Genomic DNA, 26,491 nt, shown 5'->3' with positions numbered 1-26,491 from the left:
TATATGAGTTAAAATAGATAAAGAGATAACTCTAGGCAAATCAGGCCTGTCTCAGATTAAGTGCTTTCTAAATAATAGTGTTTTTTAAAACAAATGATCAGAAGGCTCGAGATAAACCAGTCATATGACTTATTTGAAAAGGAAACAACTCTCCTATCACGTGTTTCTCTGTTGATTAGTGTAGCGCCCAGGAATGCCCAAAATATAAGTTTCCTACCAGGTGAAACGCTGACCCAGAAAGGCCAGCTCCAGGAGCATGGTGGCCCCAAGATCCCGCAGTTTCTCTTCTTGGCATCAGCCTGGCATCCGTGAGGGCCCCTTTGTGCCCCTCCCCCAGCTCTTCTTTGGACTCTGGCCTCTGTGTCTCAGTTTCTTCATCTGGAAAACAGAGGAGGAAGGTCCTGTTAGCTCAGAGGCTGGCCCTGGAGACTCAGCACGACGAGGCAGCGAGCACAGGGTGGTCCCCCAACGTGGGTGCCCTGAGCTATTATTTCTGACATGGCTCCTCCCCAACCTCAATGCCAGACAAGGCAAGACTTCCTCCTTGCCCCTGGGATCAGCCAACCCGAGTACACAGGGGCCAGAGAGTTCAGACACTCAACGGGCAGCTTGTGCCTCTATGCCACGTTTGAGTGTGTGTGAGTGTGTGTGTGTGCCCACGCGCACAACACACAGCGCCCCTGGGTCTGTGTTTTCACTGCACTTTCCTGTTGGTTTTCAGCTGCCCTGCCAGCTCCAGGGAGGGCCCTGGGCCAGTGGCTGCCCCGCCTTTATAAAGGGCTGGCGGGCCTTGGGGAAGCCTGCACAGCTGCCCAGCCTGGAGACACAGAGAAGCCCTGCCCTAACTTCTGCTTCCCCTGCGGGCAGCTTAGACCATGGGAGGCCCCCACAGCGTTGTCTTTCACGGTGAGAATTTTGCGGCCCCGTGGGGTGGGGGGCAGGCAGCAAGGGAGCCCCTGACAGCACCATGTGGTGCTCCGGCCCCGTCTTCCCCGGGGAGAAACGCAAAGTGCGGTTGGCAGCTCTGGGGCCAGGCCCGGAGGAAGCCACATGGTCAGGCAGGGGCTGAGGGCACATGGGGAGAGGGGCTGGTAGTGCCCAGCACCCCCAAGCCATGGCAGGATCCCTCAGGTTGCTCTAAGAGCCTGCCCCCTCTCCCAGAGAAATCTCTGAGCTCTCTACTGGAGCCACTCTGGGGGCTGCTCCCAAAGCGGGGAAACAGGTTTGGGGAAGGAGAGGGGAAAAAGCGAGTGCTGGGACTCCTGAAGACAGCCGGGCATAGGGGAGCGCTGCGGGGCTGGAGGGCTGGGGGGTTGGGGTGGGACCTCCCCATTGAGGGGGTACCCCCAACCTGTCCCCCACTGTCTCGGTGGCATGGGGCAGCCCCAGAGACCCTCATTCTGGCTCCCCTGGGCCCAGCTTGGACTCAGCTGTGGGTGGAAAGGACTTTGCCAGTGGACGGTTTGAACTTGACTTTTGCTGCGACTTCCCCAGGGCCTCCCTTCCCGCCCCACCCAGGGTGGCTCTACCGGTTATGGTGGGCAGCTGGTTGCCAGGGCAACCAAGCAACAAAGAGAATGAAGAAATGGCATTTGGGGTACCAACCAGAGCTTGCCCAGGCCACAGGGACGGGCTTCCCTGTGCTGGCCCGGGATGGCAGGCGTGAGCCCAGTGGCTCCCAGACTGGGAAGCAAGAAACTGGAATCTGTGTGGGGCACACCTGATGGGGGGGCGGTGTGTCACCGGAGCCAGATCTCGCAGCCCCTGAATCTCACTTTCCACATCTGTAAAATGTGGCAAGACTGGTCTTCACTTTATAGGGCTGTGTTAAAGGTTAACTGAGTTCGTATGCAAACTATTCCTGGTTCACAGAATTGAGTAAACGGTATTTATTATTATTATTATTTCACTGGCTGGTCTGGGGGGTAGACTGGGGGGTCCTTAGCAGGAGGATCAAGGAGAGGATGACCGCCCCATCCCCACCCCAGGAATCTTACGCCTCAGGGCTCGGCGGGGGGGATGCAAACCAGATGGGACTGGGAGCAGATGACCAGCCGCTCCACTCCCAGCTCCTGTTTGGGCGACTTCCAAGGACCCAGATGGAGAAGTCCTGGCCCAAGAGCCTCCGTGGTGGGGGAGCAGTGCCCAGCCTAGGCAGAGGTCACAGGGCACAAAACAACCGTCCCATCCCCCTGCAGCATCTGGGGACCTTGACCCCATCAATTCCACCTTTTCCAAGCTCCTCTGTTCACCAGATTCTTCCTGAATCTTTTTCTGGGCTTCAAGCCTCAGTCTGTCCATCTGCAGAATGGACACAAACAGGGCAGTTGTGAACGTGAAAGTTGCTACTGGGGACTTTGGGAGCTGGGGACAAATCAGCCCAGGTCCCATCCTACCAGGGAAGGCCATTTTGTGGTGTGTCATGCAAAGAGGAACTGAGCCCCAGCCAAGGGGGAAAGTAGCCAAGCCCGGTGACCAGAGAGGAGGACGAGAGAAATCATCACACGAGGGAGGGGAAGGACATTCCAGCCTCAGTTTACCCTGGCTGGGAGAGCTTCTGGGAGGGACTCTTGCCCACCGCCAGCCTGAGGGGTATCAAGTTTGGACCGAGGGGCTGAGTGGTCGGGGGACCCTCCAGCCTGCACCCCTGACAGCCTCGCAAGCTTCACGCATGATGATGGACCCCAGAATTCCCCTGGGAGCTCCCTCCAAAGGCAACGAGCTATGAGTCATCCGTTCCCTTGGCCCAGGAAGTGACTCATGCCTGCCCTTCCTCCCGGCCCCCATCCCTCCGCCCACCGCCCCTTTTGGGTCTCCCTGGATTGTTGGGGTCTGCACTGCCTCCCCGGCATTCCCACGTGGGCAGGGACTGGACGCCTCCCCCAAGCCCTCCCCATGCCTCCACCTGTTGCTGAGCTGCCCTCACCCCCTCACTCCCTTTCCCTCTGTTTCCATCCCACCCCCTTTCTAATTGTTTTTCTCTATCTTGCTCTCAATCTCCATATCTGTGTCTCCCTGTCCAATCTCTGCCATTTCTGTCTCTCTCTGAGTGTCCTGTTTCTCTGTCCCTCTCTATCACTGTCTTAACTTCTGTTTCTCTCCATCTGTCTCTCCTCATCTCTCTGTCTCTGTTTCTTTCTCCCTCTCTCTCATCTCTGTTTTCTCTCCATCTCTGTCTTCTTGTCTGTCTGTCTCTGGTGAACCGTGAGGAGATCCCCATCTCTAAAGCCCCTGATGACCTGAGGAGGCCCCGAGAGTGGGGTGCCCCTGAGCAGCAGGTACAGCCGGGGAGGAGGCTGTACCTGTCACGTTGTCACCCCCAACGTGAGCCCACACCATCTTCCTGTGTGCAGGGGAGGCTAGGGTGAAATGTCACCACTGGGTCTCAAGACAGCCATCAGGGCTAACAGATATTGTGGGCGTGGTGTGCATGCACCTGCGTCCCCAAGGACGGGTGTGTGGGCTGGAGGAGCTTAGATTCGGGGGTGGGGCGGATCTGAGAAAACACCCAGTCCTTTTCCTCCAACCTCCTCATTCTTACACAGAGAAACGTTGCACGGGGAACTCTACTCAATATTCTGCGATAACCTCTATGAGAAAAGAATCTGAAAAAGAATGAATACATGTAGGACTTCCCGGGCGGTCCAGTGGTTAAGATTCTGAGCTTCCACTTCAGGGGCCGTGGGTTCGATCCCTGGTCGGGGAACTAAGATTCCACATTCTTCGCGGTGCAGCCAAAAAAAAAAAAAAGAAAAAAAGAATGAATATATGTTTATGTGTAACTGAATCACTTTGCTGTACGCCTGAAATTAACACAACATTGTAAATCAACTATAATCCCATATAATTTTTTTTCAAAAAGAAAAGAAACGTTGATGACAGTAAACACTTTGACACACCAGGTGATATTCGGAGGCTTACTTCTCACACTACTCTAGGAAATGGGTCCCGTCACCATCCCCATTCTACAGAAGGGGAAGCTGAGGCTCTGAGAGATGAGGTAAACTGACCACAGTCCAGAATTTGAACTGTGGCTGCCAGGCTCCAGTCTGTTTACTGAACTGTCGCCGACAGAGCCCACAGGTCCGCGGGAGCCAGGACCCCCTCGGTGCTTGGGCCCCTTCTCCATCCCTCAGTTTCTGAAACCCACCTCCAGGTGACAGGTGGCAGAGCCTCTGGCCATGGGTGTCCAATATCTGGGAGGTGCCACGTACTCACTCTCTCCTTGAGCAACGGACAGAGCCCAAGCCTGGGAGGGGCCAACAGCCCCCTTTCCACAGTTGCTTCTCTCTTAGCATTGCATCTGCCCTTCCCTGCTCTGGTGACCCCCTTGACCCTCCCCTTCTCTGTTCCAGTGCTGTGTGTCTTGCTGACTCTGTCGGAAGCTGGGTCCCAGAGCACCATGGGTGAGTCTGCTGGGAGCAACTCAGTCCACAGCCGGAGCCTGGGGAAGGGGCCCTAGACCCTCACCCACCCCCCCTCAGCCCAAACAGGAGAGAGGCCTGTTGCAGGGGGAAGGCCAGGGTCATGCCTCCCCAACACCCCTTCTTATGGAGATGATCCTGCCCCCCTCCCCAGCCCCTGACTCAGCCCTCACGTTCTGACCAAGGTCTCCATCCCCACAGCCTGTGCTGGGCGGTGCCCTGCAAACTCCTCATGTGTCCATGGTAACACCTGCCGCTGCGCTCCGGGATTCAGTTCTTCATCTGAGGAGATCTTCACCGACATCTTCGGCAGCTGTGATGGTACAGAGGCTTGGGGGTGATGGAGGGACATGCAGAGATTGTGGGGTACAGTCCAATGCCCGTGGGGGGACATGGGTGTTGGTTGGGGGCTTCAGCCTTTCTCCTCAGGACCATCATCAAGGACAGAAAAAAGAGAAAGGAAAAGCTATGAGAGAGGTGGAGAGATGAGACATGAATAAACATGGCCTCCTGGAGAGAGAGGAGCTGGGTCTCCAGGAGTCTGGAGTCTGTGCCTCAGTTTGCCCTTTCAGGACTGAGGAGGGGGGTGCAGAGCTTCCACCCACCCCCCACTTCAGCACTTCCCACTGTGTCCCAATCTGGGGTGCCGGCCAGAGGGCCAAGAAGAGCAGAGCTGATCGCACAAGCTTCAGGAATGGCTTGCTCCAGCCGCAGCCCAGCCTCAGCAGTATTGCCTGAGAGTCTAATTCTTTCTAAAAAGACACTGATTAGCCATCAGGACCAGTGCTGGGGAGCCAGGTAGGGGATGGGGATCTCTGCCCTGACCAAACTCATGCCTTTGGGAGGTGACCCTTTGCCCTGCTGTGTTCCAGACATCAACGAGTGCGGACCACCCTTGACAGTGTCCTGTGGCAAATTAGCAGACTGCCAGAACACGGAAGGGGGCTATTACTGCATGTGCAGCCCAGGATATGAGCTTGTCTCTGGGGCAACACTGTTCAAGAGTGAGAGTGAGAATACGTGTCGAGGTGAGAATGCCCCTGCATCTTCCACTTCTCCATCCACGAGGTTTGGGGCCACCCAAGTACTGAGTCACTCCTGTAGCATCCAGGGCTCAGGGCTTTGGTTACAGGTGTAGCACCCAGGTCTGAGTTGGGACAGATGTACCTGTGCCTTTCCCACCTGCACAGAGAGGCAGGGCGGCATGAGCCAGGGACCCAGATCCTGGCTTTGCCACCTGATAGCTGTGTGTGTGACACTGGCCAGGATACTTATTCAGAAATCACCGTTAACATGTGGGATGTGATGATACTATTGTGAGTGTATGGGTTTTTTTGTTTTTGTTTTTGTTTTTTGCGGTACGCGGGCCTCTCACTGCCGTGGCCTCTCCCGTTGCGGAGCACAGGCTCCGGACGCGCAGGCTCAGCGGCCATGGCTCACGGGCCCAGCCGCTCCGCGGCATGTGGGATCTTCCCGGACTGGGGCACGAACCCGTGTCCCCTGCATCGGCAGGCGGACTCTCAACCACTGCGCCACCAGGGAAGCCCTGTTTTGTTTTTTTAGAGTCTCTATCTTTTACAGATAAAAACAAAAGGAGCTTTGCCTTTTATTAACTGTGTGATTTTGGACAAGTTACTTCACCTCTCTGTGCCTCGGTTTACCCATCTGTAAAAAGGGGGTGACCAATGGCGCTTATTACCTCATAGAATTGCCAGGAAGGTATAGGAGATCACAAAACACAAAACAGTGACGGCTGTTGGGTTTTTAAATTATAATGATTATGATTTAATGTACCCTTTCCAGGATGGGCATCCCTGTGGTTCGTGCCCCACGGTGGGTGCTCGCGAGCAGCTGTCCCAGTCCATCCCTTTACCAGGGACCCCGGAGGAGCCTGGTCTCCACACATCACCAGGTTTTGCCCCCTTTCCAGAGGGGGCAGGCAGGCAGGGAAAGGGGCAGATGGGGCCAGCAGTGGACAGACAGGAGCCACGACTCCAGAGAGGGGTCCAGAGAGAGGATTAGACACGAATACTGAGGACGGGGAGGGGAAGGTGGGAGGTGAGGAAGAGGCTGAACCCAGGATTCAGAGGACTCTGAGTAGGGTCCACAGGCCCACCCTGCTGCTACCTTGGTCCCAGCGCCTTCCCTCCTGCCCTGCAGAGGGAGGGCGGCAGAGCCTCCCTGGTGGGAGGGAAGAGAGGACCTGCATCTATGTGGAGGTGCTGCTGGTCCACAGGGGCCTCTGTGGGGGTATGCTGTGCATGAAACATGTGGCCTGGCCAGAGCCTTCACGTGAACTGGAAAAATGTCCCTCATCTCCAAGGTGAATACTGTGTGTTTAGGGAATGGAGAGTGAGCTGGTTTTCCTCTCCCATTTGCCTCCTTGGCTGGACACCCTTGTGCAGTCAGCAACCTGCACAACTGTACATGGTGGTCTTGGAGCCCACTCAGTGTGCCTTGGCTGGGGGTGCCACCCACCCACTGTTGTGAGCCCCTGCAGAGACACGGATGAACAAGAGTGAGGTGTGAGAGGGAGCTCTACGGACCTCAAGGAGGGTGACTGCGAGAGAGCAGCCTGCTGGTTTGGACCAGAGTTTGCTGCCTGAAGACCTAGCTCTGTGCATGGCTCAGCTGGACTGTCTGTGCACCCCTTCCTCAGCATTCCAACCTTTGCCACACCTGAGGATGTGTCCGCCCGTGTCCTGGCCGTGGGGTCTGCTACGGGCAGGAGACACGGGCTGCTCCCTGGGTTCCTCATCCCACTTTCTCCAGGCATCAGAGGGCCATCTTGTGCACCTACCTCATCTCCCAACCCTCTCTGAACCCCAAGGCTCAGAACCCTTTGCAGAGGGTCACTTCCAGATGTTTGGAACATCCCCCCGGCCACCTGGCATCTTATTTGCATGAAACAAAAGAGTGGCTGGCATTCAAGATACTCAATGAGGTCACAGCACCGTGTGTTCCAGCACAATATCTGCCCTCTTCACCACTCTTAGTGACTGCTGGGAGGAGACCTGCCCCTCTGGGGCCCTCTCAGACCCCCTGGGCCATGGTGGACCCTGGGACCCTGTCCAGAAATGCGGGAGGAGGGAGATTCAAGGACAGGTCCACCATCCCTGGCCAGCCCTGCCCTGGCTCAGCAACCTGCCTGGAAAAGATGCCTCCTGGCACCCTGACCCCAATTCCCAGCCACTCAGCTTCCATCTATTTCCCCACACAAGGCTCCACCCTGACCCTCCCCAGTAATTCCAGTTCACGGACCTGAGGCAGCTCTGATGACTGGGGCCTGGGAGGACGTTGTGTCAGGGGTGGGCAGGGTGACATCGAGCCCCCAACACACTGGAAGAATCAGATGAACAAAGAGGCTCCCATCTGGAGCAGATGACAGGAGAGGTTGTCATCAGGGACCATTGCCCCTGGCCTGACCCTCTACTGAAGAGATCAACCCAGGCCCCACGATGACCCAGACCACTTGGGGACAGAAGACGGAGGCTGAGCCCCACTCAGCAGGGTCCACGGGTCTACGTCCCAGGTGAGAGGCCAAGGGCCAAGATGACAGAAACACCTGCCACCCTTCATGCATGACACCTGCTCCCTGCTCCAGCCACCCAGCCATTGCCCACTGCAGGCCTTGCTCAGACGTGGATTTTCACCACTTCCTGCCAATCTAGGCGATGCCTTCGTGGGAATCAGAAAAAGGCACCTTCAGAGGCCCAAGGCTGCCTGGCCAGACATCAGCCCCACTGTCCAGCACAGCCTGGTGCCCACTGTCCAGGTGGCCCTGGCCTTTCCGGCATCACCCTCATTTTCTGTGCCACTGCCCAGAAGCCTCGTCCTTGAGGGGCGTGGCTCAGGCGTGGGTCTTGGTGCATCTCCATGGAGCTGGAGTCTCAGAGTTAGCGTGGACAGGAGAGTGCTGTCCCGCCAGGGTCACCAGGATCCAAGGAGAACTCAGCTGACAGCACTCACTCTGGGGGAGTCAGGACAAAGTCCATCACCGGGAACCAAGATGGGACCTCCCTGCTCAGGGAACACAGCATTTCTCCTGCACTCGGTTCCCAGGAAGGCACGCCCAGGCCTTTGTCCAAATCCTTAGGCTGGGACACAAGCAGCTGTGATGTCCCCACCACAGCTGGGAGCTTCCCAGGGAGGCTGAGAGAGCCAGAGCCGGCAGACAGGGGAGGACTTGGGTCACTCCTGGCCACATCTGGACAACAGAATATCTGGGCCACCATGCTCACGCACAGGATGCCTCCATGCGAATTAGAAAAGACGCACTCACCGAGGGAGAGAGAGCGGGCCCAGGAGGCTGTCCACAGCTGCAGGCATCCATCATCCTCTCCTTTCCCTTGCAGACGTGGATGAATGTCAGCAGAAACCCAAAGTCTGTAAAGGCCGCAGTCTCTGCATCAACACGCAGGGCAGCTACCTCTGCCAGTGCCCACCTGGCCTGAAGCTCAACCTGGAGGACCCAAGACATTGCACAGGTAGAGGCCCTGGGAAGACAGTGTGAGGCTGGCCTGGAGCTGAAGAAGGAGTCGAGGCGGTCCCTGGAGCCTGAGGAGGAGGGAGAAGAGCCTCAGGTTCCTGCAATGCCAAGGGCCTGCCGGGGCCCTGCCCAAGGATTCGCCTCCCCGAAAGGTCCCACCACAGGCCAGGGAGGCGGCAGAGCCTTCTGGGCCTGGGGTTCCCTTGTGGAGCTCCCTGCCCCTGTGAACATCCCCAGACCTCGCCCCTTCCTCATCTGTCACATTCGAGCAGAGGAAGCTGTCACTTCCTGTTCCCGGAAGGGGAACCTCAGTCCAGGGCTGGACTTCCAGACCCCATGACTCAGTCTCCCTCCTGGTTTTACTATAAAGTGGGGACCATGGCCCCTGCCGTGCCCATCTTGCAGGGAGGCTACCTTAAGGTGCTTTGAGGGTGAAGTTGAAGGTCACCAGGTGATGGCACGTGCAATCACAGTGGGGTCCTTGGTGCTGGGCAGTGATAAGCGGGTACAGTGAGAAGTGGAAGTGGGGGGCGCCTGACCCTCTGGCTTTGTCCTCAGATGTGAATGAATGTACCTCGGGGAGAAACCCATGCCACAACTCCAGCCACTGCTTCAACCTCGTGGGCACCTATAAGTGCCACTGCCGTCCAGGCTGGAAGCCAATTCCTGGGGCCCCCAGCAGCCCAAACAACACTGTCTGCGAAGGTTCAGAGCTCAGATGCTATGTTCTTGGAGACCCACACTTAAAACATCGGATCACATATTCAGTGGCACCCACCCAAACCAAACAGAAAGAATGCTGGGGGAGCCCTGCTGTGCCAGGCATTAATTCTTTTGGGGCTAAATGTCAAAACATCTGGGGGTCCTGGAGAAGGAGCTGGGGTGCCAAGAGAAAAGCTCCCAGGGACTCCAGGCAGCAGCTAATAACTGAGACGAAGACTCTTCAGTATTTTCACAACCTGCCTATCTGTATGGGGCCCACCTGCTATGTGTCAGAACTCTGCACACTTCCCATAAATAACCTCAGCGTCCACCGTTCGATGATGTGCAGTCACCAGGTGGCGTCACCTCCGGGCGTGGGAGGGGGCACTAATATGGGAAAAAGAGGGGCACAGAGAGGAGAGGGGATTCATCAGGGCTGGGACAGAGCCAGACCCCCTTCTTCGTGTCCCCAGATACGGATGAGTGCAGCTCCGGGCAGCATCAGTGTCACAACTCCACCATCTGCGTCAACACCGTGGGTTCATACACGTGTCACTGCCGCCAAGGCTGGGTGCCCAAACCCGGATTCCAGGATAAGCAAATGGGCACCATCTCCTGCGAAGGTACCTGTCCTGACCTGACCCCAGACCCCCTCCTACAACAAGCACAGACACTCTCACACCTAATGAACTGCTGTCCTGTCCCCTGCAGAGATCTCCTTCCCCACCTGGACCGCACCCCCTGAAATCAAGAGCCAGGTGAGTGGCCCCAGCAGGGAACAGGAGACAGGAAATCTTCCACCCAGCTCACCCTGTCCACCCATTTTCCCCAAGCTCCCCCATCCAGGATGAGGTTCTCTGACCCCCCTTCTCTCCTCTCTCTCCAGAGTCTCTCTGGCTTCTTTGAAAGAGTCCAGAAAATGAGCATAGACTTCAAGTCAGCCTTGCCTCAGGAAACCATCCAGGTAAGGGCAGGCCCTGGGGGGGGGAGCCCCAGGACAGTGTGGGGTGGCTGGAGGATGCTTCAGTGTGAGTGGAGATGCCCAAGCAGGGGCCTCTGTGTCTGTATGCACAATATACACACACACCATATATATACATTGTACAAACACAGACATACATACACACCCCAAAATGTACACACACACACACACACACACACACACATTTGAGAGGGATATAATGGCAATAGAATGAAGCAGTTGAGAATTTCACCTCTGGAGCCAGGCCTCAAGGTTCAAATACACCCCATCCTACCCGCTGCCACTTCCTGCTGTGTGACCTCAGGCAAGTGACTCCCCCTCTCTGGGCCTGTCTCCTCACTTCATAAATGGTGCCTGCTTCATACAGGTGGTGAAAAGGTTTAAATGAACTAATAGAAGTAAGGCTCAAAGAATAGTGCCTGGCACACAGTATAAGCAGTATACGTAAGTTTTGGCATATGTCCTTAGCCTGGTAGAAATATTGAGCCCCTAAAAAATAATAATAATAACTTTTAAAAAGAGAAATATGTGAGGAACTTCCCTGGTGGTCCAGTGGGTAACATTCCACACTCCCAATGCAGGGGGCCTGGGTTCCCTGGTTGAGGAACGAGATCCCGCATGCATGCCGCAACTAGTAAGAGTCCTCATGCCCCAACTAAAGATGCCGCATGCCGTACAAAGATCCCACGTGCTGCAACCAAGAACCGGCGCAGCCAAAATAAATAAATAAGTATTAAAAAAAGAGAGAGAGAAACATGTGAGCCCCTTGTATCATTTAAAATTTTCCTGTAGCTACATTTTTAAAATATAAAAGTAGGGCTTCCCTGGTGGCACAGCGTTTGAGAGTCCGCCTGCCGATGCAGGGGACACAGGTTCGCGCCCCGGTCCGGGAAGATCCCACATGCCGCGGAGCGGCTAGGCCCGTGAGCCACGGCCACTGAGCCTGCACGTCTGGAGCCTGTGCTCCGTAACGGGAGAGGCCACAACAGTGAGAGGCCCACGTACCGCAAAATAAAAATAAAAAATAATAAAATAAGATATAAAAGTAAAGAATAAATTTGAGTAAAAGTAAACAAGTGAAATTAATGTGAAAATTGCATATAACCCAATAGATTCAAACTATTACCATTTCAACGTGGAGCCATATTTCAAGCGACACCTGTGGCTCGTGGCAACTGTTCTGGGGCAGTGCAGACTTAGAAAAGGGCCTGTGCCTGATAAATGTTAAGCGCTGTCGTTGTTATAATACGTGCACACAGGCATATACTCAGTCCCCTTACTTGTCTTCTGGCTACTGCAGTGTCTTGAAGATTCCCCTGTGTCTGTCCCCCAGGCAACCCAGGTGGTTCTCCAGTGTGTACCTCAGTTGTGGGGGCGGGGTGAGGGGAGGTGAGATCAGGGTCCTTCAGGCAGCCCCTGTGGTGCAATGACCCAGCAGATGTCACCCAACACCCACAGTACCTCATCATGTCACTGGATGACCTGTTGAAAACCCCAGGGGACCTGGAGGCCTTGGACCTGTCTTCCAGGCACCACACAGCCACCTACCTGTTCTCAGGCCTCGAACAAATCCTGAGGACCCTGGCCAAAGCCATGTCTGAAGGCTCCTTCATCTACCATTCTCCTGGGGACACAGGTGAGACCCCGTCCTGCTCCGCCCCAGCCCCGGGCCCCCCTCATACACCCAGAGCCCCTGATCACTGCCCCCTGTCCCCTCAGAGCTGTCCCTGATGGTCCAGGAGCAGGGGAATGGAAACATCACCGTGGGCCAGAGCCAGGCACGGATGCTGCTGGACTGGGCCGTGGCAGCTGGAGCCGAGAAGTCCGGTAATGGCAGGATCCGGAGTGGGCACCTGAGGGAGAGGGATGGAGAAGCTGGGATATGGCTAGGGGTGAGATTCCGAATATGCAGCAACTGAAAACTGACCCATGGGGAGGGACTCCAGGCATCACAGTGGACTGGTGAGCCTGAATTAGACATCTTAGGAGGGAGGATGGGGCACAGAAGGAAGCAGAGCAGAAGGTAGCCAGCGTGTCTGTCCCCCAGGCCCCACCGTGGTAGGAATCCTTTCCAGCCCGAACATGCAGAAATTGCTGGCCAACGCCTCTTTGGACCTGGACTTGGAGAAGCAAACCGAGCTGGAAGAGATCTACGAAAGTCCTGTCCGCAGCGCCCAGCTCAGGCTTCTTTCAGCCGTCAACTTGGTCTTTCTGAGCAACACGAACACAGATAAACTCAACTCCAAGGTCACCTTCACCTTCTCCCACCCTGTGAGTCCTTGGGTGGGGAGGGGGGTTCAGCCCTACTGCTCACCCCATGGCCAAGGTCACCGTGGTCCCTCTGCAGCCTTTGTTTCCCCACTTCCACCCACTCTGCTCCTTCCTTACAGGTATCTCAGGGCCTTTGCACTTGCTGTGCCCTCTGCCTGGGACAACTTTCCTCCACATGACTCAGTCCTTTACCTGTCTCCAGTCTTTGTTCAAATGTCACCTCCTTTTCTAGGCCTTCCCTGACCTGCTTATTTTAAATTACAATCTGTAATCACGCCCCACCTTTCCCCTTTGCTCTTTTCTTTCTTTCTTTTGCACTCAGCACCTTCTAACACACTATCTAGTTTACTTATTGAAAATTTATTAGGTTTATTATTTTCTGTCTGTCTCCCCCACTAGTATGTCAGCCCCAGAAGGACAGGGACTTGTGTCTGCCCTGTTTACTCCCGTGTCCCCTAGCCTGACACACACAGTAGGTGCTCAGTAGACAAATGCCAAATGAAAAACAGCCCTCTTTGGGTTCAACCCAAGCCCAGTACCCAAGAGTGGGCTCCAGGCTAACCTCTACCACCGCCCCTACCTGCTCACAGTGGGAGATGCCCGGGACAAGGCAGGAGCTGATCTGCGCCTTCTGGAGGAGTGACAGCAACAGGAGAGGGTACTGGGCCACCTCGGGCTGCCAGACGCTGGGCAGCGGGAATGGCAGCACCACCTGCCAATGCAATCATCTGAGCAGCTTTGCCATCCTCATGGCCCACTACGATGTGGAGGTGAGCAGACCAGGGGCCATCCGCAAAAGCCCACAGGTGGCACGGCTGGCTTCGGTGAGACAGGCAGCTGGTTCTTGGGGGTACGGTCCACCTGATTCTGTATGGTTGCACAGCCCAGGCGGCCCTACACCACACCTCCCAGCCCCTTCCCTGTGGGACCCCCCCAGACCTCCACATGACCCAGCAACTAAACAGAGTGGCCTGGCACTGCAGGCCCTGCTCCAGCCGGTGCCCCTCTGACTGCTCACCCCCTAACAAGTTGTTAAATATCCCTAAAAGCTCCTGAGGGAGCACAACTTTCTGTATGTGGCCTCAGAGGGATCCATAGATACGCTGGGCCATGTGAATACCTGGAATGGGCCAGGCAGAGTAGGGGAGGCTGGTGGTCCAGGCCCAAGGCCCAGGAAGGACAAAAATGTGGGTTTTGAGGAGCTCATAGGTGTGGCCAGGTGTAGGAGGGGCAAGAGATGAGATAGAGATGAGGGTCAGAGAGATGGGCTCATCAGTGTTGGGAAAGAAGGTTGCAGCCATTGAGGCCTCACTGGGGACCTTCTCAGGAGAGCTGTCTGGGTGTGTAGTGGAGAAGCCCATCCGGAAGAACTAGGGATCCCTGCTGCACCCATGGGGGTGCGGGTGGCGGTATTTAGGATGAGACACAGCAGGTTTACTCAGATGTTGATGGCAGAAGAGGTGGGGGGGAGATGAGCCACCTGATCAGAGTCCTACAGGCCAGGTCCCAGGTGCCTGTTGGTGGTGGGGCCCACAAGGAGGGCAGGAAGGCCTCAGAGCACTAATCGAGTCCCGCCCACCCCGTCCTGCATCCAGGACTGGAAGCTGGCCCTGATCACCAAGGTGGGACTGTCTTTGTCGCTGGTCTGCCTGCTGCTGTGCATTCTCACCTTCCTGCTGGTGCAGCCCATCCAGGGCTCACGCACCACGGTGCACCTGCACCTCTGCATCTGCCTCTTCGTGGGCTCTACCATCTTCCTGGCGGGCATCGAGAACGAAGGCGGCCAGGTGAGGCCCCGCCCCGTGGAAGGCCCCACTCTCGCCTGAGCGCTAGACCTACCTGCGAGGGCCCTGAGTGGAATAGCCCCGCCCACTCCCAGCTGGGTCCGGTGGTCGGGCCCGGGAAGCCCAGGGCCCCGCCCATTCGCCCGCTTTAAACCCCGCACGGCCACGCCCTGACTCCGCCTGCCATCCGGCGTCGGGCCCGCCCATCGCTGACGTCACCCACCCCTCCGTCCCTCCGTCTCTCCGCCCCGCCCCCGCCCCGCAGGTTGGGCTGCGCTGCCGCCTGGTGGCCGCGATGCTGCACTACTGCTTCCTGGCCGCCTTCTGCTGGATGAGCCTCGAGGGCGTGGAGCTCTACTTCCTCGTGGTGCGCGTGTTCCAAGGCCAAGGCCTGAGAAAGCGCTGGCTGTGCCTGATCGGCTACGGCGTACCGCTGTTCATCGTGGCCGTCTCGGCAGCCATCAAGAGCCAGGGCTACGGCCGCCCCCAGTAGTGAGTACGAGGTGGTGGGAGAGGGCCAGGGCGTGGAGGCTGCACCCAAACACAGTGCCCCTGCTCGCCTGTGACCCCACCCTCTGGGCTTACTGGGTGCTGACCGGACCCCTCCCTTCTCGCCCAGCTGCTGGTTGGACCACGCCAATGGCTTCCTCTGGAGCTTCCTGGGACCTGTGACCTTCATCGTTTTGGTAACTGCCTCACTCCCCACCCCACACCTGTGGAAACCTGAGGTGCTTGGCTCCACACTGAGCCGGCTCCACCGGCTTTCTCCCTCTGAGTTCCAAGGACACCCCCTAATCCGAATTCTGTGCTCCCCACCCAGTGCAATGCTGTCATCTTCGTGATTACTGTTTGGAAGCTCACTCAGAAGTTTTCTGAAATCAACCCGGACATAAAGAAACTAAAGAAGGCCAGGTGAGAGCAGGGGCACGGAGGGGGCCTGGCAGGAGTGGGTGTGTGAGGCGAGGACCTTACGCGGCAACTGCACACCTCCCCACAGGGTGCTGACCATCACCGCCATCGCCCAGCTCTTTGTGTTGGGCTGCACCTGGGTCTTCGGCCTGTTCCTCTTCGACCAACGTAGCTGGGTGCTGTGCTACACCTTCAGCATCCTCAACAGCCTGCAGGGCCTCTTCCTCTTTGTGCTGTACTGCCTCCTCAACAAGAAGGTGGGCTGCAGGCCGGGCTGCGGGCGGGGCTGGGACCCTAGTCCCGGGGCCCCCTCCTCCCCTCACCTGGCACCCTGTGCCCCACAGGTGAGGGAGGAGTACCGGAGGTGGGCCTGCATGGTCACCGGGAACAAGTACTCCGAGTTCGCCACATCCACCTCTGGGTCTGGCTCCAGCCAGAGTCAGACTCAGGTAAGGGCTGAGCCTTGGAGCGGGGGTGCAGGCCATAAGGCACCTGGGCCTGGGGTCAGTTCTCACGGGGCTCCTTTCTCTCCAGGCTCTCAGGCCCTCAGAGTCTGGCATGTGAAGGCGCCGTCCAGGCCGGGCCAGCGGCTCCCGTGGCCTCCGCAGCTCCTCCACATGCTGAAGACCTCCTCTCCTCTCCCACTGCTCTGCTCCCTCCTGCCCTGGTCCCCATATGCACCATGGAGAGGAGAGTGACAACTGCCACCTGGCACCGTACTCCAGAATACCCAGCCAGGGTGGAGAGCCGGACCTACTGGGCCTGCTTCTGGCTGCCTCTCAGCTCCACCCTAGCCAGGACCCAGGGCAGGGGCAGAAGCTGGCCCAGGACTGCAGCCCCTTGCCCTGGCACACAAGGCCCAGACAGACTGAGGGCTCCTGTGCCCAGCCTGGCCCTCCCCCCTCATCTGTCTTTGCTACAGAACAAGAGGCCAGGGTGCTGGGGCTCAGCACCGGTTAAGCTAAGACTGAGGTCAGGGGTGGGAAAAGGGCAGGGACGAAGGCTCATGGTACAGAGGCCCATCTGCCCCCAGGGCAGAGGGTTCTCACTGATGTGAAGGCTGTGGATACTGTGTAATGTTTTTTATCTGTATAAACCTTTCAGTGTTGACACTTAAAATTAAGTATCACTTTGACATAGAAAGTGGCATTTCTTCCTGGCTAAGGGCTCGGAGACCAGGCCCATGGTTTTCCACGAAGTGCCGAGAGCTGACAGAAACAGACAGGGTGGGAGCCAGGCTTCCATAATAAAAATTTATTCTTACACAAATCTACAGCTTTTAAACAGTAAAAAGAAAGGCCCACTGTCACCTAGGAAGAGGACTTGAAGCAACACGTGGGAAGCAGGGAGGCTCCAGGATATCCGGGCACATGGTTACCGGCTCTGCTCAACTGTAGGACACATACAGGGAAGGTCAGTGAGGAGGGGGCGGGGGGAAGAAAGGGCCCCACCGCCGTGGCCCCCCAGCCCTGTCTGAGCCACTTACTGTATGTGGAGATGTCTATTTCTTCTGGAAGCTCTGCCACATTCACTTCAAACCGGTCCTGGACATCATTGAGGATTTTGGCATCATTCTCATCAGACACGAAAGTAATGGCCAGGCCTTTGGTACCAAAGCGACCCGCACGGGCCACCTGCAGTGAGACAGGAGCAGGGGTCAGGCCACAAGACACAAGCTGGGGAACTGAGAACAAGCAGGGAGAGGTCCTCATCCAACACCAATCCTGGGAAGGGGGCACCAGGGAGGGGACACCTCTGGGGGGCCACTCACGCGGTGGAGGTAGGTGTCTGAGTCCTCGGGCATGTCATAATTGAAGACAATGTTGACACGCTCAATGTCCATTCCTCGGCCAAACAGATTGGTGGCCACCAGGATCCGCCGCTGGAAGTCCTTAAACTGCTGATAACGTGACAGGCTGGGCGCAGGAGGAACAAGGGGCGGCCATCAGATACAGGGATCCTGGGCGGCGTTCCCCTCCAAGGGGCCTGCCTGGGGCTCTGAGGGCGGCATGCACTCACCGCTCCTCCTGGGCCATGCCCCTGTGGATGGCAATGGCTGGGAAGTTCTGCTCCACGAGGAGCTGGGCCAAGGCCATGCAGCGCTGCACCGACTTCACAAATATCACCACCTGTGAGGGAGGGGGCGGCAGTCAGGGCCAGAATCCCTCCCAAAGGCTTAGAGCCCCAGGACAGGCCACAGGAGTGCGGAAGTGTCACCTGGTTAAACTCCAACACATCCAGGAGGTCAAAGAGCTTGCGGTTCTTCTCACTGTCCTTAAGTTTGACGTAGTACTGCTGCAGCCCATGCAGCGTGAGCTTGGTTTCGTCGTCCACAAACACCTCCATGGGCTGTGCCGGAAGGAGAGGAGGAAGGGGCAGGCAGGGCTTACTTCTGGGCATCCTGCCTGCCGAGAACTTTCCAGGAGCGACTCCTTTGCTGCAATGCTTCCAGAGGGCCTGCTGCACCCCAGTAAATACTCCTCTCTCAGCAGCTGCGTCTAAGGTCTGGTCTGGCTCTAGTGTAAACCAAGCTCTCAGCTCCCCGTGTGACAAGCGAGGAAGAGAACTCCGCTGGCCTCCCAGCATTCGTGTGCCGTGAGGGCAGTGTGGGAGTGGGGGAGCAGCAAGGGCCTGGACTCTAGGAGGCCAAAGCTACTGCACCGAGGTCTCGGCCTCTACTCACGTCTTGCATGAACTTCCTGCAGACGGGCCGGATCTCCTTGCTCAGGGTGGCGCTGAACATCATGCACTGCTTCTCGTGGGGTGTCAGGCGGAAGATCTCCTGCACGTCCCGCCGCATGTCTGGGTGGGGAGGGCAAGAAACAGGTGGGCGTGAGCGCCTGCCAGACCACGACCCCCACCCGAGACCAGATCCAGCCCCTCCCAACCTGTGCCAGGGAGCCGTTGGCACCATGACGAGGGCGGTGTGAGCGAGGACTGGCTGGAGGGGAGAGTCCCAGGTGCCTGAAGGCCCGGACTCGGGGTGAGCACAGGCGCGGGAGGAGCGGCAATCCACTTACACGCTGCCAGAGCGGAGCAGCCGTGCCAGCGCGCCTCGAGCCACGCTTCAGGGAGGGGAGCCTGAGGCAGAGACAGCCGCTGGGGTGAGAGCTGCAGCCGCCTCCCAGGACACAAGCCCCATCTCCCACCGGCCCTGTCAGGGCTCACTGAGGGCAGGCAGGGGCCTAGAACTAACCCAACAGGCAGCGAGGCCACGGTACTCTGAGGGCTAACGTGGACATATGCCTGGACACGGCTCATGTGGGGTGCCATGGTCCCACTCAAGCTTAAGCTCAGAAGCAGCAGGTCACTCTGCCAACACCAGAAGTCGCCCTAAAATCGCTTACAGGAGACCTGAGTGCTGGCCACCCACGGGATCCCACTTCAGGGAAACCTCCGGCCTGCCCTGTCAGGACCCGCCTAGCTCTGATGTCTGGGGGGCTGCGAGGGCAAGGACAGCCCCCAGACCCAGCGAGGACACTCACCCAACTGCTCCAGCATCTTGTCACACTCGTCCAACACGAAGTGCTTCACATTCTTCAGGTTGAGGCTCCTGTTCCGCACAAGTGCCAGGATCCGGCCCGGCGTCCCCACCACGACATGGGGACAGTTCTTCTTCAACACCTCCTCATCCTTCTTGATGGAGAGGCCCCCGAAGAACACAGACACCTATGCAGGCGGAAAGCTCCTTTCAACCATCTGGCGGCCGAAAGCTCACCCCCCACTGTGCCTACGGTCACTCAGCTAAGAGCCCGCCAGCAGCCCCCCAGCAGGCCTGGTGCTTGGAGACAGTGGAGGCCTGAGAGTCTGGCCCCAGCTTCACCGAAAAGCAGCCCCAGGGCTGGGACCGGCACAGGCCTCTGGGGGCCATGCATAATTCATCAAGCTTTTAAGGAGCATAAGCCACCACAAACCTCAAAGGCAGCTGCTGTAGCCAAGCTTGGTTAATGCTGGCTGGGCTACAGCTGAGGCCAGCAAGGCTGCAGAGGACCACATGGCACCCAACCTGGCCTGAGGGGGCTCACCTTGACGCTGGGCATGTATTTGGAGAAGCGCTCATACTCCTTGCTGATCTGGAAGGCCAGCTCTCGAGTGTGGCACATAACCAGGACCGTCACCTGTGGGGCCGGTCAGGGAGAGACACTCAAGACAGTCCCCTAAGTCCTCCCCCGGCCAGAGCCCACGCCGGTGCTCATCCCTTGGCGGCCCCCAGCCCTTGGGCCATTGGAAGGCCCAGTCCAGATGCCTCCATCTTCTCACAGCCCGTCACCTGGTGCTCATTCTCTGTGTCTTCTCACAGCTACGCAGCTGTGTCTCCCTAGGCCAGGTCTTGCACTGAGGCCTCAGTAAGAGTTAGACCCAGCCTAGCTGGTGACACGCCCCATGCTAACAGCTTCCTGAGCCTGCCCTCGGGCTGGCCTGTGACCACCAAGGGGAAGGCTGCCCCTGCCTCTTGGCCCACAACACCAAGCACTGAGACCACACCACGGCCTTGAACAAAATCCTCCTCTCCTTGACCATCCACCCTAAGGTGGGTAACAAGGGCTCATGCACCTATACACAGCCCAAGGACGTGTGCCCCAGCATGTCAAGAATGAACACCAGCATGCACCTCAATTATCCCCCAAAACAGGGGACTACAATGTTCATGACATGAGAAGTACAGCTATGGCCTGTCAGCAATAACAACAGGAACAAAACCGTATTCAGTGTAATCCCACCTTCGTAAGTGTGTACAATCTAGAAGAGCACATATGGAAATAGCAGCCATCTTGCTGGATGGTCAAATTGTGGGCACTTTTTAGTTTTTTCTCTTGGCTTGTCGTTTTTGGGGCGATTTTGTTACAAATGAGTACTGTGTTTAATTTTAAAAGTCCAGAAAAAGGATGCAGGAACAGGGATTTTTAAAAAGAGGAGCCATGACTCCTGCTGCCTCAGGTAGCTTGGGCCTAGGAAGGAGGGTTCCCACCCACCTGTCCGTTGACGGGCTCAATCTGCTGCAGGGTGGCCAACACAAAAACCGCTGTCTTGCCCATCCCTGACTTGGCCTGGCACAGGATGTCCATGCCCAGGATGGCTTGTGGAATACACTCGTGCTGGACTGAGGGGGAGAGAGCATATGAGCTATCAGAAACCAGATGTTCCCTCTGTGCAGGCCCCTCACCGGGTGGCTGAGGGGACCACACTGAGGCGGTCGGAGGCAGGCCTCAGCGGGAAGGACCAGGGAGGCATACCCTCAGATGGATGCTCGAAGCCACAGTCCACTATGGCCCTCAGGAGCTCAGGCTTCAGCAGAAAGTCCCGGAAGCCAGAGCTGTGGATGGAAACGTAAGAACCCTTGACATCTTTCTTGGGAGCAGTTGGAGCGCTCTCTGGAGGAGCCTGGGGCTCTTCATCTTCCTCATAATCCAGAAGCTCGTTTTCCACATCCTGTTCCGCCATGGTGCTGAGAACAGAGGAGGGAGGGAAGGGCTGAGGGAAGCAGCTAAGGTGACTGATGCATGCAGGTAAACCCACCCAGCATGGGAGAAGAGGGAGATGGCTGCACAGAAGCTGCAGGCTGTTGACACAGGTCCGAGAGGGGCAACGTGCTGGCGTCAGCTCTTGTGAGCTGGCACAGAAAGCCACCCAGCCACTGAAGTCAAGACCGGATATCGTTCTCCGATCCCTCTTTAGCTCACGCCCGACACTGACAACAACAGCAGGTCCCACCACTCCATGTGTGCAGCACCTCCCAGCTTCTGCCTGTTGTGGCCACATCTCCACCACGCCCCGCCAAGCCACCTCACCTCTCCCTGCGCCCTGCCAGCGACGCCCACACGTGCACCCACACCCTCCGCCTCCAAGGGCTTCCCACTGCTCTAAGCGAACCCCCAGTTCCTCTCCGCCCGCAACCCTCCCCACTGGCCCCTGCCCACCTCACTCCACGCCACCCCTTTCAAACCACCCCCAGCCTTATCTGGCTGCTGATACTCATCGAGCCCCTACTCCAGCTCGGGCCGCCCACCCCCACCCCTGGGAACACACTGCTGCACTGCTTCCAGGTCTCTGCACAAATGCCTCCTTCTCAGCATCAAGGTCAAGGCCTCAGACCAGCTAGCTTCAAGGAGTCCCCTCCCCTTCACTCCCCAAGGACCCCACCCCCACCCGCTTTCCCACTCCCGACCTGGATATGTGACTGCCAGGATGCTGGGGAGACAGGAGTTTGTGAGGAAGCAGTGTCTGCCCAGGCCCAGCTACTCCTGCTATTTGTGGTCTGCACAGGGGAACAATTAAGTGCTCTCATGAAAAGACCTCCCGTTGGGCCCAGAGCCAGTAAGAATACAGCTGAGATGGTAAATGGAATTAATACAAAGCACGCTCACCGCCTGGCTTCATTTAATCCAATACATACAGAGCGCCTACTGGGTGCAGGCTGCAAGGGACCCAAACATGAGAATACTGCCTTACTCCTCCCTGCTGCAACCCAGCCTCCAGACTAGGGGGTGGAAGTACTAAAGCAGTCCCTCTTCTTCCTGAGCTGGATGCTGAGGGTCCCGGGCCCAATTTCTGGCCCTTCTGCCACTCATTCTCTGTGACCATCAGCCCCAGCGCTTTAACCACCTCTGTGCAGCCTCCCAAACCGTGTCTCTATGGAGACACAGACTCCATACTCAGTTACCTAGCTGCCTCTTTCACCTCTCCCCCTGGAAATTGAGGCCTGTTTCCCCCATCTCAAAAAAGGCAATTCCATTCTCTAAACTGTTGTCTTTTCTCTCTCTCTCCCTGTTCTATCAGCCAACAAATCCCACCAGGTCAATCAGACCACTTCTCACCCCTGCTACCTTGCCAGTCTCAGGCTGCCATCTTTCTTTTTAGATTAGAATAGCTTTATGGAGATATTCACATGCCATACAAGGCACCAATTAAAAGGTACAGTCCAATGGTTTCCTGTACAGTCACGTAGATGCGCAATCCCTGCCACTATCAGCTTCAGCACACGTTTCCTCAAAAAGACGACACCCTTTAGCTACCATCCTACGCCACCAACTCCCTTTGGCAACCACTGATCTATTTTCTTCTTATGAATTTGCCTATTCTGGACATTTCATGTAATGGAATTATACAACACGTGATGGTTTGACTTTTCACTCACATGTTTTCAAGATTCGTCTACATTGTAGCCGTGTATCAGTACATAATTCCTTTTCATGGTTGGATAATATTCCTTCGTACTGCGATACCAGTTATTTTATCCATTGTCAGCTGATGGACATTTGGGCACCATCATCTCTTGCCTGGATTATGCCAATAGCCTCCTTGTTGGTCGGTCTCCCTGCTTTCCATCCCCGCCTCCCCCTTCCATGCCCCTCAGCAGCTGGAGGGAGCTTATAAAAGCTAAGTCAGAAAATGTCACTCCTCTGCTCAAAACCCTCTACAGGTTCACGCTGGGTTCAGAATAAAACAGTCCCCACCACAGCCTACCAAGCCCCACACAACCTGACTCCCTTTACACTCAGACCTTATCTCCCCCATCACCCTCACTCACTGGCCTTGCTGCTGCGCCTCAAACATGCCTCAGCGCCTTTGCACTTGCTGTTCCCACTTCTTTCAGACCTCTGTTGCTCCAAAAAGGCCCGTTGGCCCAACTAAAAAAGAACCCCCTCCAGTCATGTCAGTCCAGCACCTAGTACAGGGCCTGACATACATTGTGTAAGCACTCAGCAGCAATGGCTGAATGAATGGATTTAGAATCAGGGCCTCAAAGCAGAGTTTAGGGGCTAAAGTTAAGCATGTATCCTTATCTCATTCTTGAAAGAAGCAATCTGATACCAACACTGGCAAAGACAGGAAGGAGTCAGTCCCCAGGCATCAGAGAGAAGAACAGGAGCCAGCAAACGCCAGTCCAGAAACCACCAGACCCTTTCAGGGAATGGAAAGCACTGGCTGCTTGAAGTAGAGGCAGAAGACAGAGCTGGAAGAGCTGGGTAAGCCCAGGGCATTCATACTTAATTTGCTAGGCAATAAAGAATCGCTGACTAAGCTTTTGAGTTGTGACTCAATCAGGATTTGCCCAAGAACAAGTTACTCCAGAGAAGATGGAGTCGGGTAAGAGACCCGCAGCAAGGAAAACCAGACACCCAATTAACTACAGTGGTGGCATTGTTAAGTAGGGGAAAAGATGGTGGAACACCCTACAGGGTGGGACCACCCCCTGGGAGAACCTCGGACAGAAATGAGCCAGAGTCATGTACTCTGGGCTTCAAATCTGGGAGTAGATGGTGTATTAAAAAAAAAAAATAGGAATTCAAACAAAGTCTTTTTGTTTTGATGGGGAGACAAATTTGCGGACAGACTAAGTTTGATATACAAAATTTTCTAGACTAAGTGACTAGACAGGATCTAAAGCTCAAAACAAATTAGATCAGGAAAGGATGTTGCGGTGTTTGTTCCACCCAGAGAGGGTGGCCGAGACAGCTGAGGCCCCAAGAGCTGATGAACTTGAAAGCTGACACCAGAATAAGTAACAACTCTGACTCGCACGCGTACCCTTTCACCCTGAAGTGCCCCCAGCGAGAATTTCTACCTAAGAGTTTGTTCCTTACTGAACACCTTTTTTGCCCGAAATCTCTGGAACCACGAATCCACCCCCTAAACGCGAGAGTGGGGGAGGGGAGAGTCTCTCGAACTCGGAGAAGACCGTCAGGTCTACAAGCTCCGGCTTCTCCCACCGCGGCCCCACACCCCGGCGTCGCCCCCTGACGCCCTCCCCGAATCGCATCGGGGCTCCTCGAACAGGCAGACCTCCCCCAGAATCGGGCTCAGCCCGCGGGCGGCCATGACAGCCTCTGCCAGAAGCGGTCTCCACACCCAGCGCGCCAAAGGCCGGCCCGCCCCTTGCGCGTGCGTCCCAGCACCCAACGGCCGCCAACGCGCGCGCCGGACACCAAACCCGCCCCGCCTCCCCTCGTCTCGCGCCCAGTCTTCGTCCTTCCCTCAACCCCTGGCGTCTCCCATCGCCCGCTCACCCGCAGGTCCGACGTCTCCACACCGCGGCCCCGCACCTGGGCCCGCCGCTCACCTGATTCCTCGTTCACCTCCGCGTGCTGCGAGGACCGCCACCCGACTCCTGTTACCGGTCGCGCGCCCTGACACAAGCTATCGCGTTTCCTGTCTCGTGCGTCCGACTGCGGCTCGGCTCACTGGACCGCTCGCTTTTCATTCAAAAGAGACGGAAGCGATGATTGGATCCTGCGGGAGGCATCTGGAAGCTATTGGTGGAGCGTGGAAAGAGGGCGTGCCTCATGCCTCGGATTCATTGGTCAACCTAAAAGTTGGCGCCCGAGTGGGCTGATTGAGGCGGGCGTCTGCCAGCGCGCTGTCTTGTAATCGAGGTTGTGACCTCGGTAGGTGCCGCCATATTTTGTACGGGCAACTGAAGCCTGGATGTGGGCCCGGGGTGAGCGTCTCGCCCTTATGAAATATGGCTTCTACGCTTTGCTCAGAACTTAGTGTTCGAAGTGGATGTCCATCCGCGAACTCCTGGTCCTGCAGAGTGGAGGCTCTGAAAGGGTTCTGAGAAAGCTTGGGAGCTTGGAATGACTCCAGCGTGGAGAGGACATTTAGCACCAGCAGTGGGAAAGGGGCCCCTCAGGGCGTGGGAGTGAGAGAAATGGTCCTAGGACACAATTCCCGTTTGCTGAGAGTCATTTCCTGGGTCAGACACTGTGCCGGTGACCATGCAGGTTCAGGCCAAAAAACCAAAACCAGATGTTTTGGTCATAAAACTTTTTTGTTGTTGTTAACTTTACTTTTCCTTGTATTAAATTTCCCCAACCTTTATCTCCCCGCCCACCCAGTACTTTACTGAGTTGAGCTAAAGTGTATTGTAAAAGGAACGGGTTCATGAGTTTTGATGATTGATACCCGAGTGACAATTGCCTGGTGAAGATATGGAACATTTCCGTCACCCCAGAAAGTTCTGTTGTGTCCCTCTGAAGTCAACCACACCCCTTTCCTCCTGCCCCCACCAGGCAACCAGTATTTCTATCACTATAGTTTTGTCTGTTCTTGAATTTCATATAAATGGAATCATGCAGTAGATTGTCTTTTGTGTCTGGCTTCTTTTGCTCAACAAAATGTTTTGAGATTTTCCACATCGCTGCACATAGCAATATTCCTTCTTTTTCATTCCTGAGTAGTATTCCACTGTGTGGCTATACCAATATAGCTGGTATAGTTTCTCCACTCACCTATAGATGGACATTTGTTTTTTCCCAGTGTTTGGCCATTATTAATAAAGCTTGTACAAGTATTTTTGTGAACACAAATTTACTTCTCTAGGGGAAATACCTAGGAATGGAATGGTGGGTGGAAGATCATGTGGGTGTTCAGCTTTAGTAGATCTTGACAGTTTTCCTGAGTGGTTGTTCCACTTTACACTCTCACTAGCACCCTGTGAAACTTCCAATTACTCCGGGGGGGGGACAAGGAGGGAAAGTAAGTAGGACGAACTCAATAAGCCTGCTTCAGCATTCCAGTCTCCCTAAGCCCCTGACACAATTAAATCTTCCTCCACAGTTTTCCAAAGAGGTTCAAGCATTTCATTTTCATTTAGTATAAGCTATCTCAGGGTCCATGTTCTAGACAAATTCAGAGCTAAAGTCATCAGAGGTATGTAACTTCAGCCAAAAAGCCCAATGAAGAGAAACCAGTCAATCCAGAGGGAGGCTTTACATAATATAAGGTAAATATTGTATGTACAATAATAATTACATCCTAACACTTATAGAGCACTTCCTGTGTACCCAACAGGGCCAGGATGAGGGTGACGCATGCAAAATTTAAGGGGGCACCAGGGACTTCCCGGGTGGCACAGTGGTTAAGAATCCACCTGCCAGTGCAGGGGACATGGGTTCAAGCCCTGGTCCGGGAAGATCCCACATGCCGC

General features: G+C 56.0%; 2 protein-coding genes across 8 annotated transcripts; one reads left to right on the top strand and one right to left on the bottom strand.

Moving 5' to 3' along the window:
* Nucleotides 1-672: 672 nt before the first annotated feature.
* Nucleotides 673-16,570, top strand: ADGRE5 (adhesion G protein-coupled receptor E5). Of its 4 annotated transcripts, XM_029217372.1 has the most exons (20): nt 673-906; nt 4,356-4,406; nt 4,626-4,745; nt 5,297-5,452; nt 8,780-8,911; nt 9,472-9,618; nt 10,089-10,238; nt 10,327-10,373; nt 10,502-10,579; nt 12,056-12,233; nt 12,317-12,424; nt 12,645-12,868; nt 13,459-13,638; nt 14,464-14,655; nt 14,918-15,144; nt 15,272-15,338; nt 15,473-15,564; nt 15,650-15,818; nt 15,906-16,010; nt 16,096-16,570. In XM_029217372.1, exons 1-20 carry the CDS (start codon nt 876-878, stop codon nt 16,123-16,125), a joined length of 2,484 nt encoding a protein of 827 aa, XP_029073205.1. In that variant the 5' UTR covers nt 673-875; the 3' UTR covers nt 16,126-16,570. The 4 variants fall into 4 exon arrangements, with proteins under 4 accessions (XP_029073205.1, XP_029073203.1, XP_029073201.1 ...); XM_029217370.1 differs by lacking the exons at nt 8,780-8,911; nt 9,472-9,618; XM_029217368.1 differs by lacking the exons at nt 8,780-8,911; nt 9,472-9,618 and having other exon boundaries at nt 15,650-16,010.
* A 230-nt stretch (nt 16,571-16,800) lies between these two features.
* On the bottom strand, nt 16,801-24,754 carry DDX39A (DExD-box helicase 39A). 4 transcript variants are annotated; one of them, XM_029217374.1, is made up of 11 exons: nt 24,623-24,754; nt 20,796-21,007; nt 20,535-20,662; nt 19,587-19,679; nt 19,047-19,230; nt 18,245-18,363; nt 17,779-17,910; nt 17,581-17,690; nt 17,333-17,477; nt 17,048-17,195; nt 16,801-16,952 (listed from the first exon to the last, which is right to left on the bottom strand). In XM_029217374.1, exons 2-11 carry the CDS (start codon nt 21,001-21,003, stop codon nt 16,936-16,938), a joined length of 1,284 nt encoding a protein of 427 aa, XP_029073207.1. In that variant the 5' UTR covers nt 21,004-21,007; nt 24,623-24,754; the 3' UTR covers nt 16,801-16,935. The 4 variants fall into 4 exon arrangements, with proteins under 4 accessions (XP_029073207.1, XP_029073208.1, XP_029073209.1 ...); XM_029217375.1 differs by having other exon boundaries at nt 24,570-24,689; XM_029217376.1 differs by lacking the exon at nt 24,623-24,754 and adding an exon at nt 22,697-24,203.
* Nucleotides 24,755-26,491: the final 1,737 nt, after the last annotated feature.

The sequence above is a fragment of the Monodon monoceros genome, unplaced genomic scaffold (assembly GCF_005190385.1).
Source record: "Monodon monoceros isolate NGI ecotype Baffin Bay Population unplaced genomic scaffold, NGI_Narwhal_1 Super_Scaffold_12, whole genome shotgun sequence".
Classification (NCBI taxonomy): domain Eukaryota; kingdom Metazoa; phylum Chordata; class Mammalia; order Artiodactyla; family Monodontidae; genus Monodon; species Monodon monoceros.
The sequence above is the reverse complement of the archived record's forward strand: the minus strand, read 5'-3'. Positions and strand labels throughout refer to the sequence as shown.